Genomic DNA, 23,238 nt, shown 5'->3' on the forward strand with positions numbered 1-23,238 from the left:
CACACTTCTTCAGAACATTATCTGTTGCTGGAATTCAGAAGCTGACAAAGACTTGACCAGCAATGAACTTTTTATTGCTTCACACACAGAGATAGCCAGACACACTCCACATTAGTAAGTTGCAGGATTGAGTTTCCGACTTCTCCTTCCCTCATTTAAGCCTCCCTCCCGGCAGCCTTCTGAGACTCAGCTCTAAATTGCTGTGCCCTTTTCTCTGCTCTACCCTCTCAAGCTCTGAAGGGGAGAGGGAAAGGGGCTGGAACAGAACTGTCTTGCAGAGCAGGAGACGTAGCCCTGGCAGAGTCTGTGCCCACACTGAGCCAATGTCAGGAACTGGCTAGATAAGTAGTGCTGGCAGCCAGTTAACCAGGAGGGACCAGGGAGTGGCACTGGGGAAGAAGAGGATTTTGAGCCTGGTTCAGACTGGTGGGACATGGAAGAGCAATCCACGGAGGGAACTAGCAAGGAAGCATCAGAGCTGGAGAGTTTTGGGGAGGGGGGTCCTCTGATTTCCAGCAACAGACGGCGGCCAACGCCTTCGCCAAAGACAATTTGGCTGCGCCGAGGGAGTGAAGCACCAGGATGGAGCTTTTTTCAGAGAAAGATGGCCAAGTTCTACGTCAGTGCCACGACAGCTCGCTTCGGACAGCATAAAACCTTGTATCACTTGATGTGGCAGGTTTTGGTTTTTCAAAAAATCATTTTTATTGGTTTTCCAATAAAAACAGCCAATCAACATATCCGGATCATAATCCAATTAAAAATAATAAACTAGAATTTTTTAAAATGACAGAGCTTGCAGGGCAGCAGCTGAAGAAGGAGAAAAAGAGTTTTCTTTTGTGTGTGTTTCTTTGTGGCTGATTAGCTGTTCTCCCTGTGCAAAGGTCAGAGGGGGCAGGGTTTCTGTTGAGGCAGGTGATTAGCTGTGGGAGGAGCTTATCAGAGCTTGCAGGGCAGCTTGATCCATCTTTTAGATTTAGGGGAGCTAGTCTCAAACGTTTGTTGGGGGAGACCTAGGTTTTTTTGTGGGGGGAGTTATTTGTCCTGTCTTCACGCTTTTTAAGATGGAGGACCACTGTAGCCACCCCCAATGACACGTTTTCAAGATGGAGGGTGAGGGAACAGCTGCAGTCGCCTGCGGTTCCTGCGCAATGTTTGCCATCTTGCCAAAGGTTGCAGGCAGCTTTACCTGCAGCAATTGCATGTTGATTGCCCTCTTAAAAGACAAAGTCCAGCAACTGGAGGAACGTGTAGCTACTCTCCAAAGAATTAGAGAGCTGGAGCTCTTCTTGGAAGCAACAGAGAACACCGTCTCCACCAAGGAGGAGACAGGGGACACCCCTGAGAAGGAGGCTAGTTCACCAACACAGGTGCCAGATATATGGAGAAACGTGACTCAAAGAAGTAGGAGGCCCAGGGTTCGCTCTGATTGTTTAGAAATACACAATCGCTTTGAAGTCTTTTCCCCTAGCATGGAAGACGATGAACAGACTCCATTTGAGGATCTCTCCCTCATTACAGTCGATCAGGTATATGAAGACAAGCAGCAAAGTCAGTCCTCAGGGAATGTGCAGGCGACCTTGGAACGGACAGCTCACGGAAGAACCCCGACCAAACCTAAGAGGAGGCGTGTAGTGGTGATAGGGGATTCCCTACTGAGGGGAACAGAAGCAGTGATCTGTGGGCCTGACAAGAGGTCTCGGGAGGTGTGCTGTCTCCCCGGGACTAAGATCCAAGATGTAACTGAACGACTGCAAGGAATCATAAAACCCACTGACAAATACCCCTTAATCTTGGTTCATGTGGGAACCAATGACACTGCAAGCAATAGCCTCCAGAAGATCCAAAGAGACTACGAGGCTCTGGGCAGGAAATTGAAGCAATTAAATGCACAAATTGTCATCTCATCTGTCCTCCCAGTTGAACGACGTGGCCCAGGGAGAGAGGGAAAAATAGTGGAAGTGAACAGCTGGCTTCGCAAATGGTGTAAACAGGAACGGTTTGGATTCTTAGATCACAGACTGCAGTTTCTTGAAGATGGACTTCTGGCAAGCGATGGGCTGCACCTCACAACGGTTGGGAAGAATGTTTTTCCCAAAAATCTCAGAAACCTCATCATTAGGGCTTTAAACTGACTAATGTGGGGGAGGGAGACAGTGCTCCTGAAGGTAGGAGTCTATCAATTGATGAAGATGATCATCCAAATGTCATAGACCAAATGGAGGAAACAGCACACAGACCTAGTGGTGGGAGGAAAAAATCCTTAAATAAGAGACACAGGGGAATGATTAATGGACTTCAATGTCTGTACACTAATGCGCAAAGCATGGGAAATAAACAAGATGAGCTTGAGCTCTTGGTACAGCAAACTAAATATGACATAATAGGCATCACTGATAAGTCCCACGATTGGAATGTAATAATGGAGGGATACAGTCTGTTTCAGAGAAACAGACCAGACAAGAAAGGAGGAGGAGTGGCGTTATATGTCAGGGATGTGTATACCTGTGAAGAGATCCAAGATTTAGAACCTCAAAGCCAAAGTGAGAGCATTTGGGTCAAAACTAAGGGAGAGAAGAATAACAGAGACCTCATTGTGGGAGTTTACTATAGATCCCCAAGCCAAACGGAGGACATAGATGATGCCTTCCTGGAACAGATGGCCAAGCATGCAAAAGGATGGGAGATGGTGGTAATGGGGGACTTCAATTACCCGGATATTTGTTGGATGGCAAACTCAGCCAAGAGCATAAGGTCAAACAGATTCCTCACTGGCCTTGCAGACAACTTCATTGTCCAGAAAGTGGCAGAAGCAACAAGAGGAACAGCCATTTTAGATCTGGTCCTAACCAGTGTTGATGACCTGGTTAGTGGGGTAGAAGTGGAAGGATCATTAGGCGCGAGTGATCATGCTCTTCTGAAGTTTACTATACAGCGGAAAGGAGCAGCCAAGCATACTAGGACTCAATTTCTTGACTTTAAGAAAGCCGACTTCATAAAACTTAGGGAAGTGCTGGGTGAGATCCCATGGACAGTAATACTAAAAGGAAAGGGAGTTCATGATGGCTGGGAGTTTGTTAAGAGGGAGATAGTAAAAGCACAACGTCAGGCAATACCAATGAGACGGAAACATGGAAGGTGCCTAAAAAAGCCAGGGTGGCTATCTAAAGAACTTTTAACTGAGTTAAGATTAAAAAAGGATGTGTACAAAAAATGGAAAAGGGGGGAAACCACCAAAGAGGAATTCAAACAAATAGCCAGCACGTGTAGACTCAAAGTCAGAAAAGCTAAAGCACAGAATGAACTCAGGCTTGCTAGAGAGGTTAAAAGCAAAAAAAACGGCTTTTATGGGTATGTTCGTAGCAAAAGGAAGAACAAAGAAACAGTGGGGTCACTCAGAGGAGAAGATGGTGAAATGCAAACAGGGGACACAGAAAGGGCTGAACTCCTCAATGCCTTCTTTGCCTCAGTCTTCTCCGATAAAGAAAACAATGCCCGACCTGAAGAATTTGGAGCAAATGATTCAGCAGAGGAAACACAGCCCAGAATAACTAAGGAGATAGTACAAAAATACTTGGCTAGTTTAGATGTATTCAAGTCTCCAGGGCCAGATGAACTGCATCCAAGAGTATTAAAAGAACTGGCAGATGTGATCTCAGAACCACTGGCAGTCATCTTTGAGAATTCCTGGAGAACAGGCGAAGTCCCGGCAGACTGGAGGAGGGCAAATGTTGTCCCTATTTTCAAAAAGGGGAAAAGAGAGGACCCAAATAATTACCGCCCAGTCAGTCTGACATCAATACTAGGGAAGATTCTGGAGCAGATCATTAAGGAAACAGTCTGTGAGCACCTAGAAAGGAATGCTGTGATCACCAATAGTCAGCATGGATTTCTGAAAAATAAGTCATGTCAGACTAACCTGATCTTGTTTTTTGACAGAATCACAAGCCTGGTATATGAAGGTAACGCAGTGGATGTAGCCTACCTTGATTTCAGCAAGGCATTTGACAAGGTGCCCCATGATATTCTTGTAAAGAAGCTGGTAAAATGCGGTCTTGACTATGCTACCACTCAGTGGATTTGTAACTGGCTGACTGACCGAACCCAAAGGGTGCTCATCACCCTTGAGAGCCAGTGTGGTGTAGTGGTTAAGAGCGGTAGTCACGTAATCTGGGAAACCGGGTTCGTGTCTCCGCTCCTCCACATGCAGCTGCTGGGTGACCTTGGGCCAGTCACACTTCTGTGAAGTCTCTCAGCCCCACTCACCTCACAGAGTGTTTGTTGTGGGGGAGGAAGGGAAAGGAGAATGTTAGCCGCTTTGAGACTCCTGAAGGGGAGTGAAAGGCGGGATATCAAATCCAAACTCTTCTTCTTCTTCTTCTTCTCATCAATGGTTCCTCTTCATCCTGGAGAAGAGTGACTAGTGGGGTGCCACAGGGTTCTGTCTTGGGCCCGGTCTTATTCAACATCTTTATCAACGACTTGGATGATGGACTCAAGGGCATCCTGATCAAATTTGCAGATGACACCAAACTGGGAGGGGTGGCTAACACCCCAGAGGTCAGGATCACACTTCAAAACGACCTTGACAGATTAGAGAACTGGCCAAAAACAAACAAGATGAACTTTAACAGGGAGAAATGTAAAGTATTGCACTTGGGCAAAAAAAATGAGAGGCACAAATACAAGATGGCGGACACCTGGCTTGAGAGCAGTACATGTGAAAAGGATCTAGGAGTCTTGGTTGACCACAAACTTGACATGAGCCAACAGTGTGACGCGGCAGCTTAAAAAAGCCAATGCAATTCTGGGCTGCATCAATAGGAGTATAGCATCTAGATCAAGGGAAGTAATAGTGCCACTGTATTCTGCTCTGGTCAGACCTCACCTGGAGTACTGTGTCCAGTTCTGGGCACCACAATTCAAGAAGGACACTGACAAACTGGAACGTGTCCAGAGGAGGGCAACCAAAATGGTCAAAGGCCTGGAAACGATGCCTTATGAGGAACGGCTAAGGGAGCTGGGCATGTTTAGCCTGGAGAAGAGGAGGTTAAGGGGTGATATGATAGCCATGTTCAAATATATAAAAGGATGTCATATAGAGGAGGGAGAAAGGTTGTTTTCTGCTGCTCCAGAGAAGCGGACACGGAGCAATGGATCCAAACTACAAGAAAGAAGATTCCACCTAAACATTAGGAAGAACTTCCTGACAGTAAGAGCTGTTTGACAGTGGAATTTGCTGCCAAGGAGTGTGGTGGAGTCTCCTACTTTGGAGGTCTTTAAGCAGAGGCTTGACAACCATATGTCAGGAGTGCTCTGATGGTGTTTCCTGCTTGGCAGGGGGTTGGACTCAATGGCCCTTGTGGTCTATTCCAACTCTATGATTCTATGATTCTATGATTATAGTCCAGATTGTAATTATTAATTTTCCCGGGCTCTCCATAGTCTGGGCCTTTGAAGCATATCTCCAAATCTTTGTTCCTGCCTCTTCTCGTTTTCATATTTTCCGCCTTCTGATCTTAACGCTTTAAAGTTCTCCGTCCCTGACTCTGCGATTCTCAGTCATGTCAGAAATCATATATCCTTTCATCTGTTGAATACAGCTTTATTTGTGTATATATATTTTTTCAACTGTCTATCTGCCATTGCAGCTTTCCCTGACTCCGTTCCAATCTTCCAATCCGGGCTTTTGTCCAAGCTTTTTGTTTGAGATTTAATAACATAGTAGCTTCCACATTGTTAAGTTATTACTGTAAATTGTTAAGCATACTGTTTGTAATAATGCAATGTAAATGAGCTGTATTCCACAGATATAAGTCATTTGGCGATCAATCAGTCTCTCAGAGACCACACAATTCCCCCACTCTGTGCCCTATGGGGGGGGGGGCTGATAGAAATCCATCAGCCTTCTCTCTCGCTCATAATGCAAAAAACTTCTGCAAAAAGCTGCACTATATGTTGTCCCAAATTGTTATCTCCAGTCATTACAAAGTCAGCCAGCAAATATTTCCCGCTTCTCTCGAAAAGGGAGGAATTCTCATTTTTCCGTGCTGGGTCATATTAACAAGCGCCATCTTGTTTCTACATTTATCTTTATCAAGTCTTTCAAGTCTAAGTAAAGCTGTGCAATTGAATACTTGTTGTGCTCTGGGACCCAGTGTCCTGCTGCGTGCACCTTGATGCAAGCTGACAATCTCAGATGCAGCAGTTTTGGTGGCTGTGGGTGCCTGAGGACGTCAAGGAGTAGGTTCACGCCTGCAAAAGCTGTCAGTGTGCCAAGCGGCCTCAAGAAGCCCTGGTGGGGCTACTGCAACCCCTGCCTACACCGCAGGGGCCCTGGGAGACCATAGCCATGGACTTCATTACTGAACTGCCGTCCTCGTGACAGCAGACTGTGATCTGGGTGGTGGTGGACCTGTTTACCAAGATGGCACATTTTGTGTCTTGCAAGGGGCTTCCAACAGCCTAAGAGACAGCCCAGTTCTTCGTAGATCATGTCTTCAAGCTGCACAGTCTGCCACAGCGAATTGTGTCTGAAAGAGGAACCCAATTCACCTCCCAGTTCTGTAAGAAGCTCATGCAACTTCTGGACATGGAACTGTGCCTCTCTTCAGCTCATCATCCGGAGACCAACAGAGAGGCAGAGAGAACCAGCAACACACTGCAGCAGTACCTGTGTTGGTACGTCAGTTACCAGCAGGATGACTGGGTGGCCTTGCTCCTCTTGGCCGAGTTTGCATATAAAGAAGTCTGACCCATCTTCTTTAACTTTCCATATGCTGGTGGAATCCCACCACTCCAAATGGTTGGCTCGCATTGAAAGCAGAATCAGAACATGTGGCCTATCACTCGAGTCGCTGCTTATGCTCCCATAATTGCAAGCATTCCAGACAATCAAGTGCAGAATCCTAGAGATTGAATTCCAAGCCCTTAGCAGTACAGCCAATAAAACCTGTTCCCCATTGGGGTTGGGAATTCTACCCTCATTTGGCCAGGGCCCTCCATATTTACATTACCTTTATGCTCCCCACCTAAGCAGAGCTATTTCCCTCTCAAGATTTCACATCTTGCCATCTAGTAAGATGTTAGATTCTTGAAAATCCCTTATTCTGAAAGGTACTGCCCTTGTGGCACCAAACAGGCTGTATCTATCACACACGTTTTGTTTCATTGCCCAGTTTATGCAAAAATAAATGATTAGTATTTGGCCCCCTTATTGAAGGAGGGGATCTTTCAGGGTGACCTATCTGTTGAATAACTGTAGGAATGACTTGGAGAATGCGGCAAGATTTTGGAGTGACGCCATGAAATTACGTCACCATAGGTCCTAAGAGCCACCTTTGTATCTCACAACGTCTGGACAGTTTTATCCTAAAGTGCCTCCTACTATGTTTTGTTACCTGTGTTGTTTTCCAATCCATGTATACGACATACTCTTACTATGCCAATAAAGGAGATTGATTGAGAACTAACTTATACTTAAGAGTACACCCATTGAAGTTAACAAACCTAAGTTGATCGTGCCTGTCAGGGGACTGCCATCAAAAGGGGGGAGGGAGGCAGGAACGATAGGGAAACAGACATGCAGCTTCCGCCGCCTAGTTTTCGCAAGGAAAAGAGGAGGAGATTGGGAGTGTCCAGCTTCTTATGATGGGGGGGGGCGCGGAAGAACCCACTCTTGGAATCTGCTACTGACTGAGGCAGACATGAACTTTGGACTTCTGCACTGTACATAGTTTGCACCAAATAAAACCTATAAAAAGGCAGGTCGGAGTCCTGGCTGTTTACTCGTGAGCAACCATGCGCATCCTTGACAGCGCCCATCAATTTCAGTGGGCCTGCTCTGCATAGGACTGACACAGGATACAACCCAAAGTAACATCCAAACTGTTCTACATTGTTATTAACACAGTTCTATTTTTAGTAATTCTGCCCAGAATCTTTTTTTAAAAAGGTTGTTGTTAAAAGGTGGTCTCTTGTCCCTCAGTTTCTAGGGTGGTTGGGAAGTGAGGAGGCTAGGAAGTTCACAACCTTCAAATAAGCATTTCTAGAAATAGATATCTAGGCTGTCTGGTTTGGAATTTGAACCTTTATCTTACGCTTTATAATAGTTGCTTTTCATGCCAACTTGCTTCCTGCCCCAATTTGTCTTAACAATTACTGTTGTGATTCCTTACTGTAGTAATTCCTAGTGTCCCCCCAAACCCACAGATTCGTCAGTGGGCCATCCTGAAAGCCAGGAGCCTGGGGAAGGTGGACAGGGACGACTATTACAACATCCAGGAAGTGTTGACGTGCTTGTTCAGAGTCATAGAGCTGGACCACTTTGAAAACTCTGATACTTATAACCTTGCAATAGTTGAGAAGGGGAATCTTATCTTGTTGCCTCGCCATCTGTATGATACCACCAGTTACGAAAACTACTGGCTAGGTGAGTAGAAGCAAGCTGAGATGTTAGGCTTGAACCATTCTATAGAGAGTGGTAGCATTGTAGTACAGCAGAGATGGCTAAACCTTTTTGTCTTTTGGCGCATGGGCAACATTGGCTCATAACAAAACCTCTGAGGGCTTCATGCCAGCACTGTGTGTGCCCCCAAAATGGGCATGGGGTGAGCCTGGGTACAACCACCCCACACTCAGTCTGTGTGTCTTCCCCTCCAGTGCATGCATGCATGCATGCGCGCGCGCACACACACACACACACACACACGCACACGGAAAGCTACCTTACACTGAATTTGACCATTGGTCCATATAGCTAAAAGCTTACTAACCTGTGGTCTTAGCTGTTGCTGGAATATGTTTCTCATAATCTTGGACTATTAGCTTGCCAGTTGGGGCTGATGGGAATCGTAGTCTAATAGAATTTAGAGGGCTGCAGGCTTGCGCCCTGAGGCTCCTTTTCTCCTGTTCCTTGTAGAATGAAAACTTTCCTTCCTTTACCTGTATCAGACATTTTTTGTGGCATTTAACTGTTGCATATATCATTTTTAAAAATTACACCATCTCAACTATGTTTGTGCAACCTGTTCAAAGAAATGTGTAATGAAAAACAGGGGAAGCTAACATGATGCCCTCCAGATGTTGTTGGACTTCCAACTCCCATCAGCCCTAGTCAATATGGTCTGCTGCCAGGGATGATGGGAGTTGTATTCCCAAGCTCTAGAGGGCTCCAGAGATTAAAAGTTTGAGTGGCATGCTAGCAGGTGCAATTACAAAAGTAGGTTTTGTTTTGGTTGTGGATTAAGATCGGGAGTTAAGCCAACACCCAGTGATAGCTTCTGAACTTTCTCATTTTCATTGTTGTAGGTATCTGTATGTTGTTGATGGTGCTGGAAGAACAAGCCATGGATTTGTTGTTGTTTGGCCCAGACAAGCAGATTGACTTCATGCCATGCATAATGAAGGCCATGAAGAAACCAACGGAGGGTAAGTAACTAATAATCATTGGGGGCAGCGATACAAGCAAATTAAAAACAGTCTGAGTGTCCACTCTCTTAAGGTAAAATCATTCCTTTCACAGAACTTGTACGCCAAGTAACTTACTTAATGTGGAAATGTTATGGTATAGTATATGATGGCTGACAGCTAGTTTCTTTTTTTAAAAAAAACTTTTTTATTTATTCAAAATGAAAAATAAAAGAAAAATCATTATTCCATTTTGCATATCATACTTTGGGAAAAAACAAAACAAAACCCATATACACAAAAATAAAGAAATACTAAAACTTTCACCCGTGTAGCTTCCCTCCACCACAGCTTGACATCCTTTGTACTATAAATAGTTTAACATTGTGTCTTGTATTATCCAATATATATCCATTATTAATTTTACCTTAGTTTGATTCATCTTTACATACTTATTCTACGCATAGCAATATATTATTCTTAGAGCAGTGTTTTTTCATATAGTCCTCAAAACATTGCCATTCCTTCCTTACATTTTGGTTGGACTGATTTCTTATGGCTGCCGTTAATTTGGCCAATCTTATAAATTCACATAATTTAATTATCCAGTCTTCTTTAGTGGGAATGATGTCTCCTTTCCAATTTCTAGCAGGTAGCAATCTGGCTGTGACTGTGGCATATAAAAACATCCTTTTCTTATCCTGTGGGATGTCATTTCCTAAAATACCCAATAGGAACGCCTCCAGTTTCTTCTCTCTAGAAATTTGGAACTTTTTTTTCTTTAATTCTTCATGGATACATCCCCAGAAGTTCTTAACTTTCTCACATCCCCACCATACATGGAACATTGTCCCCTCAATTTTATTACATTTCCAACACAGGTTGGATTTTAGTTTATATACCTTGACTAATTTAGAGGGTGTCATATACCACCTATATAACATTTTTACCAGATTTTCCATAATGGTGTAACAGGCGGTAAATCTGATGTCTGGTCTCCAAAGTTTTTCCCACTGCTCCATCTGCATTGTGTGGCTGATGTCCTGGGCCCATTTTACCATAACATCTTTTACTTGCTCATCTTTCAGGTCCCATTCAAGTAATAGATCTTTAATTTTAGATAATAATAATTTCTTATTGTTCTTTAATAATATAATTTGTAATTTGGATTCTTCTTTTCCGAAACCTACCGTATTTTTCGCTCTATAACACGCACCTGACCATAACACGCACATCGTTTTTAGAGGAGGAAAACAAGGGAAAAAATATTCTGAATGAAACAGTGGATGTATCATTTTTGTGCTTCATGCTGTGGCCACAGACATGTGATCTGATGGTGAATTTGGGGTGACCCAATGCAAAAATCCTGAGAATCCCTGTGGATCCATGCTTTGTAACCACGTTTTTGCACCATTGCAGCCCCAGGCAACAGTGGGTGCGTGATTTTTGGGGGGCAGGCTGTAGCCATGGACATGCTATGTGCTCTGATGGTGAATTTTGGCTGACCCAATGCAAAGATCCTGAGGATCCATGTGGACCCATACTTTCTAACCACGTTTTTGCACCATTGCAGCCCCAGGCAACAGTGGGTGCGTGATTTTTGGGGGGCAGGCTGTAGCCATGGACATGCTATGTGCTCTGATGGTGAATTTTGGCTGACCCAATGCAAAGATCCTGAGGATCCATGTGGACCCATACTTTCTAACCACATTTTTGCACCATTGCAGCCCCAGGCAACAGTGGGTGCGTGATTTTTGGGGGGCAGGCTGTAGCCATGGACATGCTATGTGCTCTGATGGTGAATTTTGGCTGACCCAATGCAAAGATCCTGAGGATCCATGTGGACCCATACTTTTTAACCACATTTTTGCACCACTGCAGCCCCAGGTAACAGTGGGTGCGTGATTTTTTTTTGGGGGGGGGGACAGGCTGTAGCCATGGACATGCTATGTGCTCTGATGGTGAATTTTGGCTGACCCAATGCAAAGATCCTGAGGATCCATGTGGATCCATGCTTTGTAACCACATTTTAAGTGGGGAGGGAAGGAAAAACACAGAAGGCTAAGAATGCAGGAGAGGGCTATAACGTGAGGAAAGGAAGGCAAAAGTTTCCCCCCACCCACCCACACAAGCCAGCCAGCGTGCTCTCTCTCTCTCTCTCTCTCCCTCTCCCTCTCCCTCCCATCTGCATGTTTTCCGGCTTCCTGATATATACGTATTTTTTTTAACTGCCTTGACAGAAGAAAGCATTTTAACTGCATTAAGAACTATTTAGCAGCGAAACCTAAGCTTTGCCATCCCTTAAGAGGTACAGACACTGTAATCTTCCAGATCGCATGAATTTACAGGCAAAACACTATTTAAGGATTTCATCCTTTTAAATGGAAGAAAGCATATTTGAATGCTGTGTGTCTCCAAAAACAAAAAGCAGGAAGTCAAATCAGAATTTTAAGCCGAACCTGTAATCTCTCTTCCCTTCACAAACATTGTTCCCTCCGGAGCAGGGAGAGGATAGAAGGAAGGACGCTCTGCTTTCCCCCTCTTCTTGCCTGGAGGGGAGGGGCTTTCCCTGCTCTTTGTTCCGTTTGAGCAAACACAGCAACGAAACAGAGGAGGGTGGGCAGTAAGACCCTGAGGCAGAATGCAGGAAAGCAACCACTTCCTCTCTTCAGGCTTCCCTTCTCCCTGAAGCGCGGTTTGATTTTTGCCTGATTTTTCGGCTCCAGGGACCACACATTCGCTGCATAACACGCACAGACATTTCCCCTTCCTTTTTAGGAGAAAAAATCTGCGTGTTATAGAGCGAAAAATACGGTATTTTTTTATCTGAATTAAATACATTATTTAACTGGTGGTATTGTAGCCAATCGGTGAGATAATGCCTTATCTCTTCAAATGATTTCAATTTCATTTGCCCTTGATCTTCTTTTAGTAGTTGGCTGTAAGTTCCCCAATTGCTATTCATATTTATATTTTTAACTGTGAAGGCCTCTAATGGGGACAGCCACCATGGCGTTTGAGGTTCAAGTAATGGTTGGTATCAGTCCACACCTTATAGAGGGCATTCCTAACTATATGATTAGTAAACCCACTGTGGACTTTGACTTTATTGTAGCCAAGGTAGGCATGCACACTGACAACTGGGAAATACTGGCCTGTGAGCGCTCCAGTTGGAGAACAGCCTTTACCAAAGGTGTCCTGGGCTTTGAAGACACTCAAACTCAGGATGCAAGGGAGAAACGAGCTAAGAGGAAGGCATGCTTGGCAAATCCACACCGTGATCAACTCCTGCCCGGAAATCAATGTCCCCACTGTGGAAGGACGTGTGGGTCCAGAATTGGCCTCCACAGTCACTTACGGACTCATTGTTAACACCGTGTCTATGGAAGACAATCTTACTCGGCTACAAGTGATCGCCAAAGAAGAAAAAGAAGAAGCCACCCATATCTGTTGTTGTAACTCTCCAAGTCCAGTAAATCTGTCTTCTCTAACAAGATCCAATCCTTAATCCACGTCATGAACGCTGCCTCGTAATACTTTCTTAAATTTAGAAGTGCAAAGCCCCCTCTCTCTTACCCATCAGTAATTTGTTATTTATACGGGATTTCTTACTCAGCCAGATAAACATTGCCAAATCTTTTCTCCACCTATCTAAACATTCAATTTTCCCTATAATCGGGATCATTTGAAAAAAGGAAGATCATTTTGGGGAGCACATTCATTTTTATTACCAAGATTTCCCCCCAAAATGAAAGTTTTAGTTTGGTCCAAATTTCCAATTTTTAAAAAAATTCTTTCCAAAATTTATTATAATTATCATCAAAAAAGGTTAATATTTTACATTTTTATTTCAATTCTGAGATATTTTGCTTCTTTCACTATCATCAAACCCGTTTTATCCTGTAGCTCCTTTTTCTCGTAACCCCTTAAATTTTTAATCATTAGTTTTGTTTTTGATCTGTTGAGTTTAAATCCAGTAGAATCATAGAATCATAGAGTTGGAATAGACCACAAGGGCCATTGAGTCCAACCCCCTGCCAAGCAGGAAACACCATCAGAGCACTCCTGACATATGGTTGTCAAGCCTCTGCTTAAAGACCTCCAAAGTAGGAGACTCCACCACACTCCTTGGCAGCAAATTCCACTGTCAAACAGCTCTTACTGTCAGGAAGTTCTTCCTAATGTTTAGGTGGAATCTTCTTTCTTGTAGTTTGGATCCATTGCTCCGTGTCCGCTTCTCTGCAGCCGCAGAAAACAACCTTTCTCCCTCCTCTATGTGACATCCTTTTATATATTTGAACATGGCTATCATATCACCCCTTAACCTCCTCTTCTCCAGGCTAAACATGCCCAGCTCCCTTAGCCGTTCCTCATAAGGCATCGTTTCCAGGCCTTTGACCATTTTGGTTGCCCTCCTCTGGACACGTTCCAGTTTGTCAGTGTCCTTCTTGAACTGTGGTGCCCAGAACTGGACACAGTACTCCAGGTGAGGTCTGACCAGAGCAGAATACAGTGGCACTATTACTTCCCTTGATCTAGATGCTATACTCCTATTGATGCAGCCCCGAATTGCATTGGCTTTTTTAGCTGCCGCGTCACACTGTTGGCTCATGTCAAGTTTGTGGTCAACCAAGACTCCTAGATCCTTTTCACATTTACTGCTCTCAAGCCAAGTGTCCCCCATCTTGTATTTGTGCCTCTCATTTTTTTTGCCCAAGTGCAATACTTTACATTTCTCCCTGTTAAAGTTCATCTTGTTTGTTTTTGGCCAGTTCTCTAATCTGTCAAGGTCGTTTTGAAGTGTGATCCTGTCCTCTGGGGTGTTAGCCACTCCTCCCAGTTTGGTGTCATCTGCAAATTTGATCAGGATGCCCTTGAGTCCATCATCCAAGTCGTTGATAAAGATGTTGAATAAGACCGGGCCCAAGACAGAACCCTGTGGCACCCCACTAGTCACTCTTCTCCAGGATGAAGAGGAACCATTGATGAGCACCCTTTGGGTTCGGTCAGTCAGCCAGTTACAAATCCACTGAGTGGTAGCATAGTCAAGACCGCATTTTACCAGCTTCTTTACAAGAATATCATGGGGCACCTTGTCAAATGCCTTGCTGAAATCAAGGTAGGCTACATCCACTGCGTTCCCTTCATCTACCAGGCTTGTAATTCTGTCAAAAAACAAGATCAGGTTAGTCTGACATGACTTATTTTTCAGAAATCCATGCTGACTATTGGTGATCACAGCATTCCTTTCTAGGTGCTCACAGACTGTTTGCTTAATGATCTGCTCCAGAATCTTCCCTGCTATTGATGTCAGACTGACTGGGCGGTAATTATTTGGGTCCTCTCTTTTCCCCTTTTTGAAAATAGGGACAACATTTGCCCTCCTCCAGTCTGCCGGGACTTCGCCTGTTCTCCAGGAATTCTCAAAGATGACTGCCAGTGGTTCTGATATCACATCTGCCAGTTCTTTTAATACTCTTGGATGCAGGTCGTCTGGCCCTGGAGACTAGTCATGTCAGACTAACCTGATCTTGTTTTTTGACAGAATCACAAGCCTGGTATATGAAGGGAACGCAGTGGATGTAGCCTACCTTGATTTCAGCAAGGCATTTGACAAGGTGCCCCATGATATTCTTGTAAAGAAGCTGGTAAAATGTGGTCTTGACTATGCTACCACTCAGTGGATTTGTAACTGGCTGACTGACCGAACCCAAAGGGTGCTCATCAATGGTTCCTCTTCATCCTGGAGAAGAGTGACTAGTGGGGTGCCACAGGGTTCTGTCTTGGGCCCGGTCTTATTCAACATCTTTATCAACGACTTAAGGGCATCCTGATCAAATTTGCAGATGACACCAAACTGGGAGGGGTGGCTAACACCCCAGAGGACAGGATCACACTTCAAAACGACCTTGACAGATTAGAGAACTGGGCCAAAACAAACAAGATGAATTTTAACAGGGAGAAATGTAAAGTATTGCACTTGGGCAAAAAAAATGAGAGGCACAAATACAAGATGGGGGACACCTGGCTTGAGAGCAGTACATGTGAAAAGGATCTAGGAGTCTTGGTTGACCACAAACTTGACATAAGCCAACAGTGTGACGCGGCAGCTAAAAAAGCCAATGCAATTCTGGGCTTCATCAATAGGAGTATAGCATCTAGATCAAGGGAAGTAATAGTGCCACTGTATTCTGCTCTGGTCAGACCTCACCTGGAGTACTGTGTCCAGTTCTGGGCACCACAATTCAAGAAGGACACTGACAAACTGGAACGTGTCCAGAGGAGGGCAACTAAAATGGTCAAAGGCCTGGAAACGATGCCTTATGAGGAACGGCTAAGGGAGCTGGGCATGTTTAGCCTGGAGAAGAGGAGGTTAAGGGGTGATATGATAGCCATGTTCAAATATATAAAAGGATGTCACATAGAGGAGGGAGAAAGGTTGTTTTCTGCTGCTCCAGAGAAGCGGACACGGAGCAATGGATCCAAACTACAAGAAAGAAGATTCCACCTAAACATTAGGAAGAACTTCCTGACAGTAAGAGCTGTTTGACAGTGGAATTTGCTGCCAAGGAGTGTGGTGGAGTCTCCTACTTTGGAGGTCTTTAAGCAGAGGCTTGACAACCATATGTCAGGAGTGCTCTGATGGTGTTTCCTGCTTGGCTGGGGCTTGGACTCGATGGCCCTTGTGGTCTCTTCCAACTCTATGATTCTATGATTCCCAAAACTTTCTAATTACCTCACACGGCCACCACATGTGATAAAAATTGCCTTCCTTAATCTTACATTTCCAGCATGATTTGTCTCCGGTTTTGTACATTTTTTCTAGTTTTACAGGCGTGATGTACCACCTGTACATCATTTTATCCATGTTCTCTCTAAGTGTTGTACATGCCGAGAATTTCATACCTTTATTCCAGAGTTTCTTCCACTTATCAAACTCTATGTTGTATCCAAAGTCTATTGCCCATTTCACCATTAATTCCTTTATTTCTTCATCTTTGCTGTCCTATTCAAGCAACTGGCTGTACATTTTTGATAGGAGTTTTGATTTGTTTTCTAATATTTCTACCTGGAATCTGGATTTTTTTTTGTTCATCCCATTCTTTTTATCTTCAGTCCACATAGCATTAATTTGGTGAAATTGGATCCAACCTGTCAGTTTATTCTTTATCTCTTCATATGGCCTAATCTTCCATCCATTTTCTGTTTTTACTAGCAGATCTTCATAAGTCCATCTTTCTCCTTCAATGTTTGTTTTTTTTATTGTTAAGATATCGATTGGTGATAACCACCTAGGGGTATTTTCCCCCAATAATTTTTTGTTTCTCTCCCATACTTCCAACAGAGGCCCTCTAATAATATGATTAGAAAATCCTTTGCGGACCTTTTCCTTATTACGCCACAAATAAGCGTGCCAACCAAATCTTATATTGAATCCTTCTAAATCTAAGAGATCTGTGTTTTTGATGACAATCCAATCTTTAACCCAGCAAAGGCACGAGGCTTCATAATACAGCTTCAAATTTGGAACCGCAAATCCTCCCCTATCTCTTTGATCTGTGCGTAATTTGAATCTAATTCTTGGCCTTTTTCCTTGCCAAATAAATTTAGAGAGTACTTTCTGCCAATCTTTAAATACTGAGGTTCCCCTGATTATCGGTATGTTTTGAAATAAGAACAGCAATTTCGGTAATAAACTCATCTTAATTGCTGCCATTCTTCCCGACCAAGAGAGTTTTATTCTGTTCCAGGTATCCAGGTCCTTCCTTATTTCTTTCCATGTGTTTGTGCAGTTGTCTTCCATTAAATTTATATTCTTCATCGTTAGCCAAATTCTGAGGTATTTTACTTTTTTAGTTGCTTTGATCCCAGTCTGTAATTCAAGATGGTTTTTTACCTCTTCTTTCATATTTTTAGTCATCATTTTAGTTTTTGTTCTATTTAATTTAAAGCCGGATAACTTTCCAAATTCTTCTAGCAAATCTAACACTTTACCGACACTTTTTTTGGGATCTTCCAGCGACAACATAAGATCATCGGCATATGCTTTCAATTTATATTCTTTCACTCCAATTCTTATTCTGCGTATCTCTGAAGTTTTCCTTATCTTATTTGTAATTATTTCTAACACCATAATAAACAAAAGAGGTGACAGAGGGCACCCCTGTCTTGCACCCTTCGAAATTTCAAAGGATTCTGTTAAGTTGTTATTAATAATTAATTTAGCACTTTGTTGTGAATAAATTGCTTTTATTCCTTCCAGGAATGTGCCCTCTATCCCTGTCATTTCCAAACATTTTATTAGAAAATGCCAGGATACATTGTCAAAAGCCTTTTCGGCGTCAATAAACATTAATACCGCGGGAATTTCATTTTTGCATTCTAGGTATTCAATAAGGTTTATTATATGTCTTATGTTGTCTTTTATTTGCCTATTGGGTAGAAAACCAGCTTGATCATTATGAATGAGATTGGCTAAGCACTTTTTAAGTCGACTCGCCATTACATCTGCAAAGATCTTATAATCATTATTTAATAATGAAATCGGTCTGAAGTTCTTAATATTAAGTTTATCCGAGTCAGGTTTCGGTATTAGCGTAATGTATGCTTCTTTCCAGGACACTGGTATTCTTCCTCCTCTTAAAATCTCATTCATTACTTCACAAAGCACCGGTGTTAAAAGTTCTTCTAGGACTTTGTAATACTTGGCCGATAAGCCATCTGGCCCCGGAGCTTTCCCCAGTTTCATCTTCTTTATCGCCTCCTGAATTTCCTCTACTTTTATGGGTTTATTTAATAGACTTCTTTCCTCCTCCGATATACTGTTAATTCTGTTTTCTTCTAGATATTTTCCTATTTCTATTACATCTTCTTCTTCTCTTTTATATAGATTTTCATAGAATTTAAGGAAGCTCTTTTTTATTTCATTAGGATCCGCCAAGACTTGTTCTTCTACTTTTACTTTATTGATCACATTTTGTTTTCTCCTTTTTCTTAATTGCCACGCCAAGAATTTTCCAGTTTTATTTGCAGACTCGAAATTTTTTTGTTTCATTAACTTAATTCCCCATTCCACCTCTTGATTTATTAATATTGAATATTGTGTTTGTAACATCTTATACAATTGCTTATTACTTTCATCATCCGGTTTCTCTATCAAGTTCTTTTCACATTCTCTTAGTTGGGTAATTAACTCTTCTTTTTTTGTTCTCTCACCTTTTTTCTATAACTATTTTGTTGTATCAAAAAACCTCTTAGCACTGCCTTACTAGCATCCCAGACTATATCTATATTTGTTTCTTTATTAATGTTTAGATCAAAGTAGTCTTTCAAGGTGGTTTTAGCCTTTTTAATCACTTCCTCTTTTTCAAGTAAATAATCGTTCATTCTCCATCTGTACATACCCTGGGTCTCCCATTTTAAATGTAACATTATTGAACTATGATCAGATAGTGTTCTGGGTTGTATCTCGCATTTCGACACTCTTATTGTTAATTCTCTTGAAATCCAAATCTGATTCAGCCTGCTCCAACTCTGATGTGGCTCTGAAAAGTGGGTGAATTGTTTTGTCATGGGGTTTTTATTGTGGCTTGATGATGGAGTCCGGCACATTCTGCTGCGCCACACTGGACTCCTGTGTCAGCGTCCTTCAGCAGAGTCTCCGCAGCGGTAGAAAACTGTTGCAATGTGTGTGTGATAAATCAGACTGTACGCAGGCTTGTTGCTTATCTCCAACAGTCTTTAATCGTGTAGCAAAACATCTTAAATCATCCCGGCGAAATAGCACACATCTTTCGCCTCTCGGTCAAACCGAAAGAAGACTCACACACAGAGAAACCACTGCCGTATGTGAACATAGCCACGCCTCAGAATGTGAGACGTCACTCAGAACTGTTTAACCCTGTAAGTTCTGATTCTCTTCACATTTATGTCTCCATATGTCTATTAAATCTAAATTTTCCTCAAGGTCATTAAATGATCTTGGAAGTTTCCCTTGATTTAAATTCTTCCTTTTCGAGCTTCTGTCTAATTCTGGTGTAGGCACTCCATTTAGATCTCCAAGTAAAACCAATTTATTATTCTCTAGATCCAGTAAAACTTGTTCCAATTTCTTAAAAAACTCCGTTTTGTTTGTATTTGGCGCATAGACCGTTACCACATTGAGTTTTTCTCCCTGATAGTTAATTTGTACTCCTAGGATTCTTCCTTCCTCGTCCTTGCATACTAATTTAGGTTCTAATTTCTCCTTCCCATAAATTACTACCCCTCTTTTTTTCTTAGAATCTGAATTGATAAACTCTGTTCCCAACTTTTTGTTTATTAAATATGTTTGTGTTTTTTGGCGACATGTGTTTCTTGGCAGCAAATCACATCAATATTTTTTTTCTTTAGAATTTTCTCAAATTTATTTCTCTTAGACTTTTCGTTAAGACCGTTCACATTCCAAGACAGAAACGTAAAGGTCATTTCAATATTTAACTAGCGTACGCTTTATCCTAATTTCTGATTTAAATTCTGGTACTTCTATTTCCAATGGTTTCCTCGTCTTCCCCCTCCTCCTCCTCCCCTGATTCCGCCTCTTCTGCTTCATCCTCTGCCTCTCTCCCCCTCCTCTCCGTCCCTTCAGCCTCTTTCCCCCCTCTTCCCCTCCTCTCTTCTATGCCCATCTCTCCTCCTCTAGGTCTTTCTTCTTCTTTTCCAAGCTCCTTTTCATATCTTTTTAGAAACTTTTCCACTTCTTGTATGTCTGTCAATTTGAACCTTTTGTTCTTGTAAAAGAAGGAAATCCCTTCTGGGAATTCCCATTTATACTGTATTGTATTTCTCTTCAGGACACCTGCTAATTGTCTATATCCTTCCCTTTTGCGCAGAATCCTAATTGGAATTTCTTTAAAAATAATAATTGGGCAGCCTCCAATCATTAATTTTCTTTTGTAGCTTGTTCTTAATATTGTGTTCTTCATTTCAATTGAGTTAAATATGACTAAACAATCACCGGGATTTTTTTTTTACTTAGTTTGTTGGGATTTCACTCTTATTCTGAACGCATTTTCTATCGTGTATGCTACTTGTTCTTTTATCTCCAACCATTTTGCAAGTTCTTTGATCATTTTTTCTCTTATATTCTCGTTTATTTCTTCTGCTACTGACGCATTTCTGTCATGGCTAGATTGTCCCATAATTGATCTTGCGTTTTATTTCAGTCTTTTATTTCTTCCTTTAATTTTTCTGTCTCTTTCTTTTGGTCCCTCAATTCTTTTTGGGTTCTTTTATTTGTTTCTTCAATTATTTTTGACTTGACTGTCAAGTCTTGTATCTTACTAGAGAGTTCTCCTACAGCACCTTCTATTTTCCTGTCTATCTGTTCCTGTATCTCTCCCAATTTGCTTTCCATATGTAATTCACTTTGCTTAAATTCCTCTTTAATCTTTAACCGTAAAAAGTCTAAATCTCTAAATTCTTCTTGTCGGGATGCCTTTCTCTCTCCTGGCGTCCCTCCTACCTTCCCCCCGTTTTTCCCCAACATTTTGCGGTTTATTTCTCAGTAATCAACTTTGATTTCAACTCTCTCCCCTAGGGGGCGCACAATCTCTCTTTTACCCTTTCTATATTTTCAACACTTTTATCTATCTATTCTTATATCACTTCCTTATATCTCTTTGTTTTCCTTAATAACGTGTCCCCTTTAATTTCAATCCAGACTTTATGCCCAAAGGAAAAGAGAAATCTTTCAGTAACTTGTTCAATATTATCCAATCCCACTAGCCTTATCAATAACTTTGTGCCATCATACATTCGATCTTATTAGTATGTTAGTATGTTAGTTCCAAAAACAGAAGAACGAAGAACAAAAATAAAGACAAAAATCAAAGATGGTAATCTCTTTTTACAGTCCAAAAAAGGTTGTTCAGTCTCTATCAAAATCTGTGATTTTCAGCCACTTGTCGGCCTTGTCCAGTTCACAAAGGATGTTTCAAACATTCATTGCCGTCTAATTCCTCTGGTCCCAAGTTCTGTTTAGTCGATCTTTATAAACCTAGGGGGGGGGATGTATATATTTAAATAAGTCCTCAATAGATGAATCGGATGACACCCAACTTTCAGGGCCTGAAGTTATTCAATGTATTTCTAAATTGTTAGAGTTCAAATGATTATTCAACTCAGGATGTGGGAAGACGTCTTGGATTGGGTACAAGTCCTGCCGATGTTGGTGAGGTCAGGTTAATTTTTTCTCAAGACGGGGGGGGGTAGGAAAGATGAGTTGTTAATTGTATTATTATGATAGAAAACAAAAGGGGGAAGAAAAGAAGGCAGAAAGTAGAAAGCAAACAGGTAGAAAAAAGAAAAGGGTAAGATGGCAAAATAGTTCTCAAATTTAAGACCAAAAAAAAAAAAGGACCAAAAGAGGAGAAAACCTCTAATTTAGAGATGAGAATAACATGAGGAAACGTGGGGAAAAAGAGAGTAGGAAGAGAGAAAACCAAGATTTTATAGGCAAAACATGAATGCAAACTTTGCGAAGAGTTCTAAAATTCAAAGGGTACTAAAGTTCTTAAGTTTAAAGTTCCAGATGTTTTAGATTCTTAGGTTTACCCTCCAAGCTGTTCCAACATACGTAGAAAAAGTCCCAGAGTGACGAGTGAGGAAAAGTCTCTTTGAGCCGTTTTTCAAACTGTCTTTCTACTCTCCTTCTACTCTCTTCTTCCCCCCCCCTTACTCCTTCCAACTGTCCTTTTAAGCGGCTCTAAAAGGTTTCATTTTAAACGGGTCTGTAAAGTTTCCTTTCTCTTTCTTATTCCCAAAAAAGTACACAGAGTTCCCAAGCAATGAAATGTTTCAGATTCTTTAATCTCGACAGTAAAGTCCGAGACGTTTACTTTGTATTCACTCAGTCAGGCAAAGGGATACTTCCTTCCTCAACCTTGCGACTTTGTAACCTGCGCCATTTTAATCCTCTGCCGAGGTGAATTCCTGAGTTAAATCGTCTAACATCCGACGTTCTCTTAGTGTATTTTTGGATTTTATAGCATAAGAAAGTCTACTCACACTAAGGGTTCCGTTCTTGCAGTTTTGGAGGTTCGTCGCATTCTTCAGTGAGAGCCAGAGGCATCGTAATACAGGGTCGGTGCTTTCCCTTTTGCGCTTGCAGTCTCGCCGCCCTCGAGATCTTCCCCCCCAAAAAACAAACCCCGAAAAAAACAGCGAAACTGCTTCCACACGGCTGGGTATCTTATCCCTCAAGGGTCTCCCCCTTGAGATTTTTTTTGGGGGCGCAGTGCCTTTGCGGCTCCCCCAAGCCCCTGTATTACTCGGAAAACTCCTCCAAGGGTTTTCCGCGCTCCCTTTCTGCTCGCGACGAAAACCGGAAGTCATTTCCAAAGTCAATATGAATAATAAAGGAGAGAGTAGCATAGCTGTCAGCTTTTCCCTTTTCTTGCAAGGAATCCTATTCGGAATAAGGGAAACTCCCTTAAAAAAAGGGAAATGTTGACAGCTATGGAGAGTGGGCAGCCCGGTCTTGTGCCTTTTTCTATTGATATATATTCTGTTTCTGCATTATTGATTATTAGGTTGGCTTTTTGTTTTTCATAAATAGCTTTTATGCCTTTGGTAAATTGTTCTTCCATTATAGCTAGGGCAATAGCTTTCTTTAAAAATTTCCATGATAAATTATCGAAAGCCTTCTTGGCATCCACTAACATGAAAGGAGCTTTCTTATTTGGCTTTAGGTCTAAATACTCAATTAAATCTATCACTACTCTCACGTTAGGTTTCATGTGATGGTCTGGGAGGAATCCGGCCTGATCTTGATTAATTACATCCTTTAGT

The 23,238-nt window shown here is 42.1% G+C and overlaps 1 protein-coding gene across 3 annotated transcripts in view; it reads left to right on the forward strand.

The window, feature by feature from the left end:
* The window catches only part of LOC309523293 (putative helicase senataxin), a 314,428-nt gene that overhangs the window by 97,147 nt on the left and 194,043 nt on the right, over positions 1-23,238 (forward strand). For all 3 annotated transcript variants that reach the window (XM_082207068.1, XM_082207067.1, XM_082207069.1), the window contains 2 exons: positions 8,212-8,431; positions 9,310-9,429. In XM_082207068.1, the coding sequence (XP_082063194.1) occupies positions 8,212-8,431; positions 9,310-9,429 (340 nt within the window). The remainder of the gene's footprint in view (positions 1-8,211; positions 8,432-9,309; positions 9,430-23,238) is intronic.

This window comes from Podarcis vaucheri, assembly GCF_965113315.1.
Source record: "Podarcis vaucheri genome assembly, chromosome: W".
NCBI lineage: Eukaryota > Metazoa > Chordata > Lepidosauria > Squamata > Lacertidae > Podarcis > Podarcis vaucheri.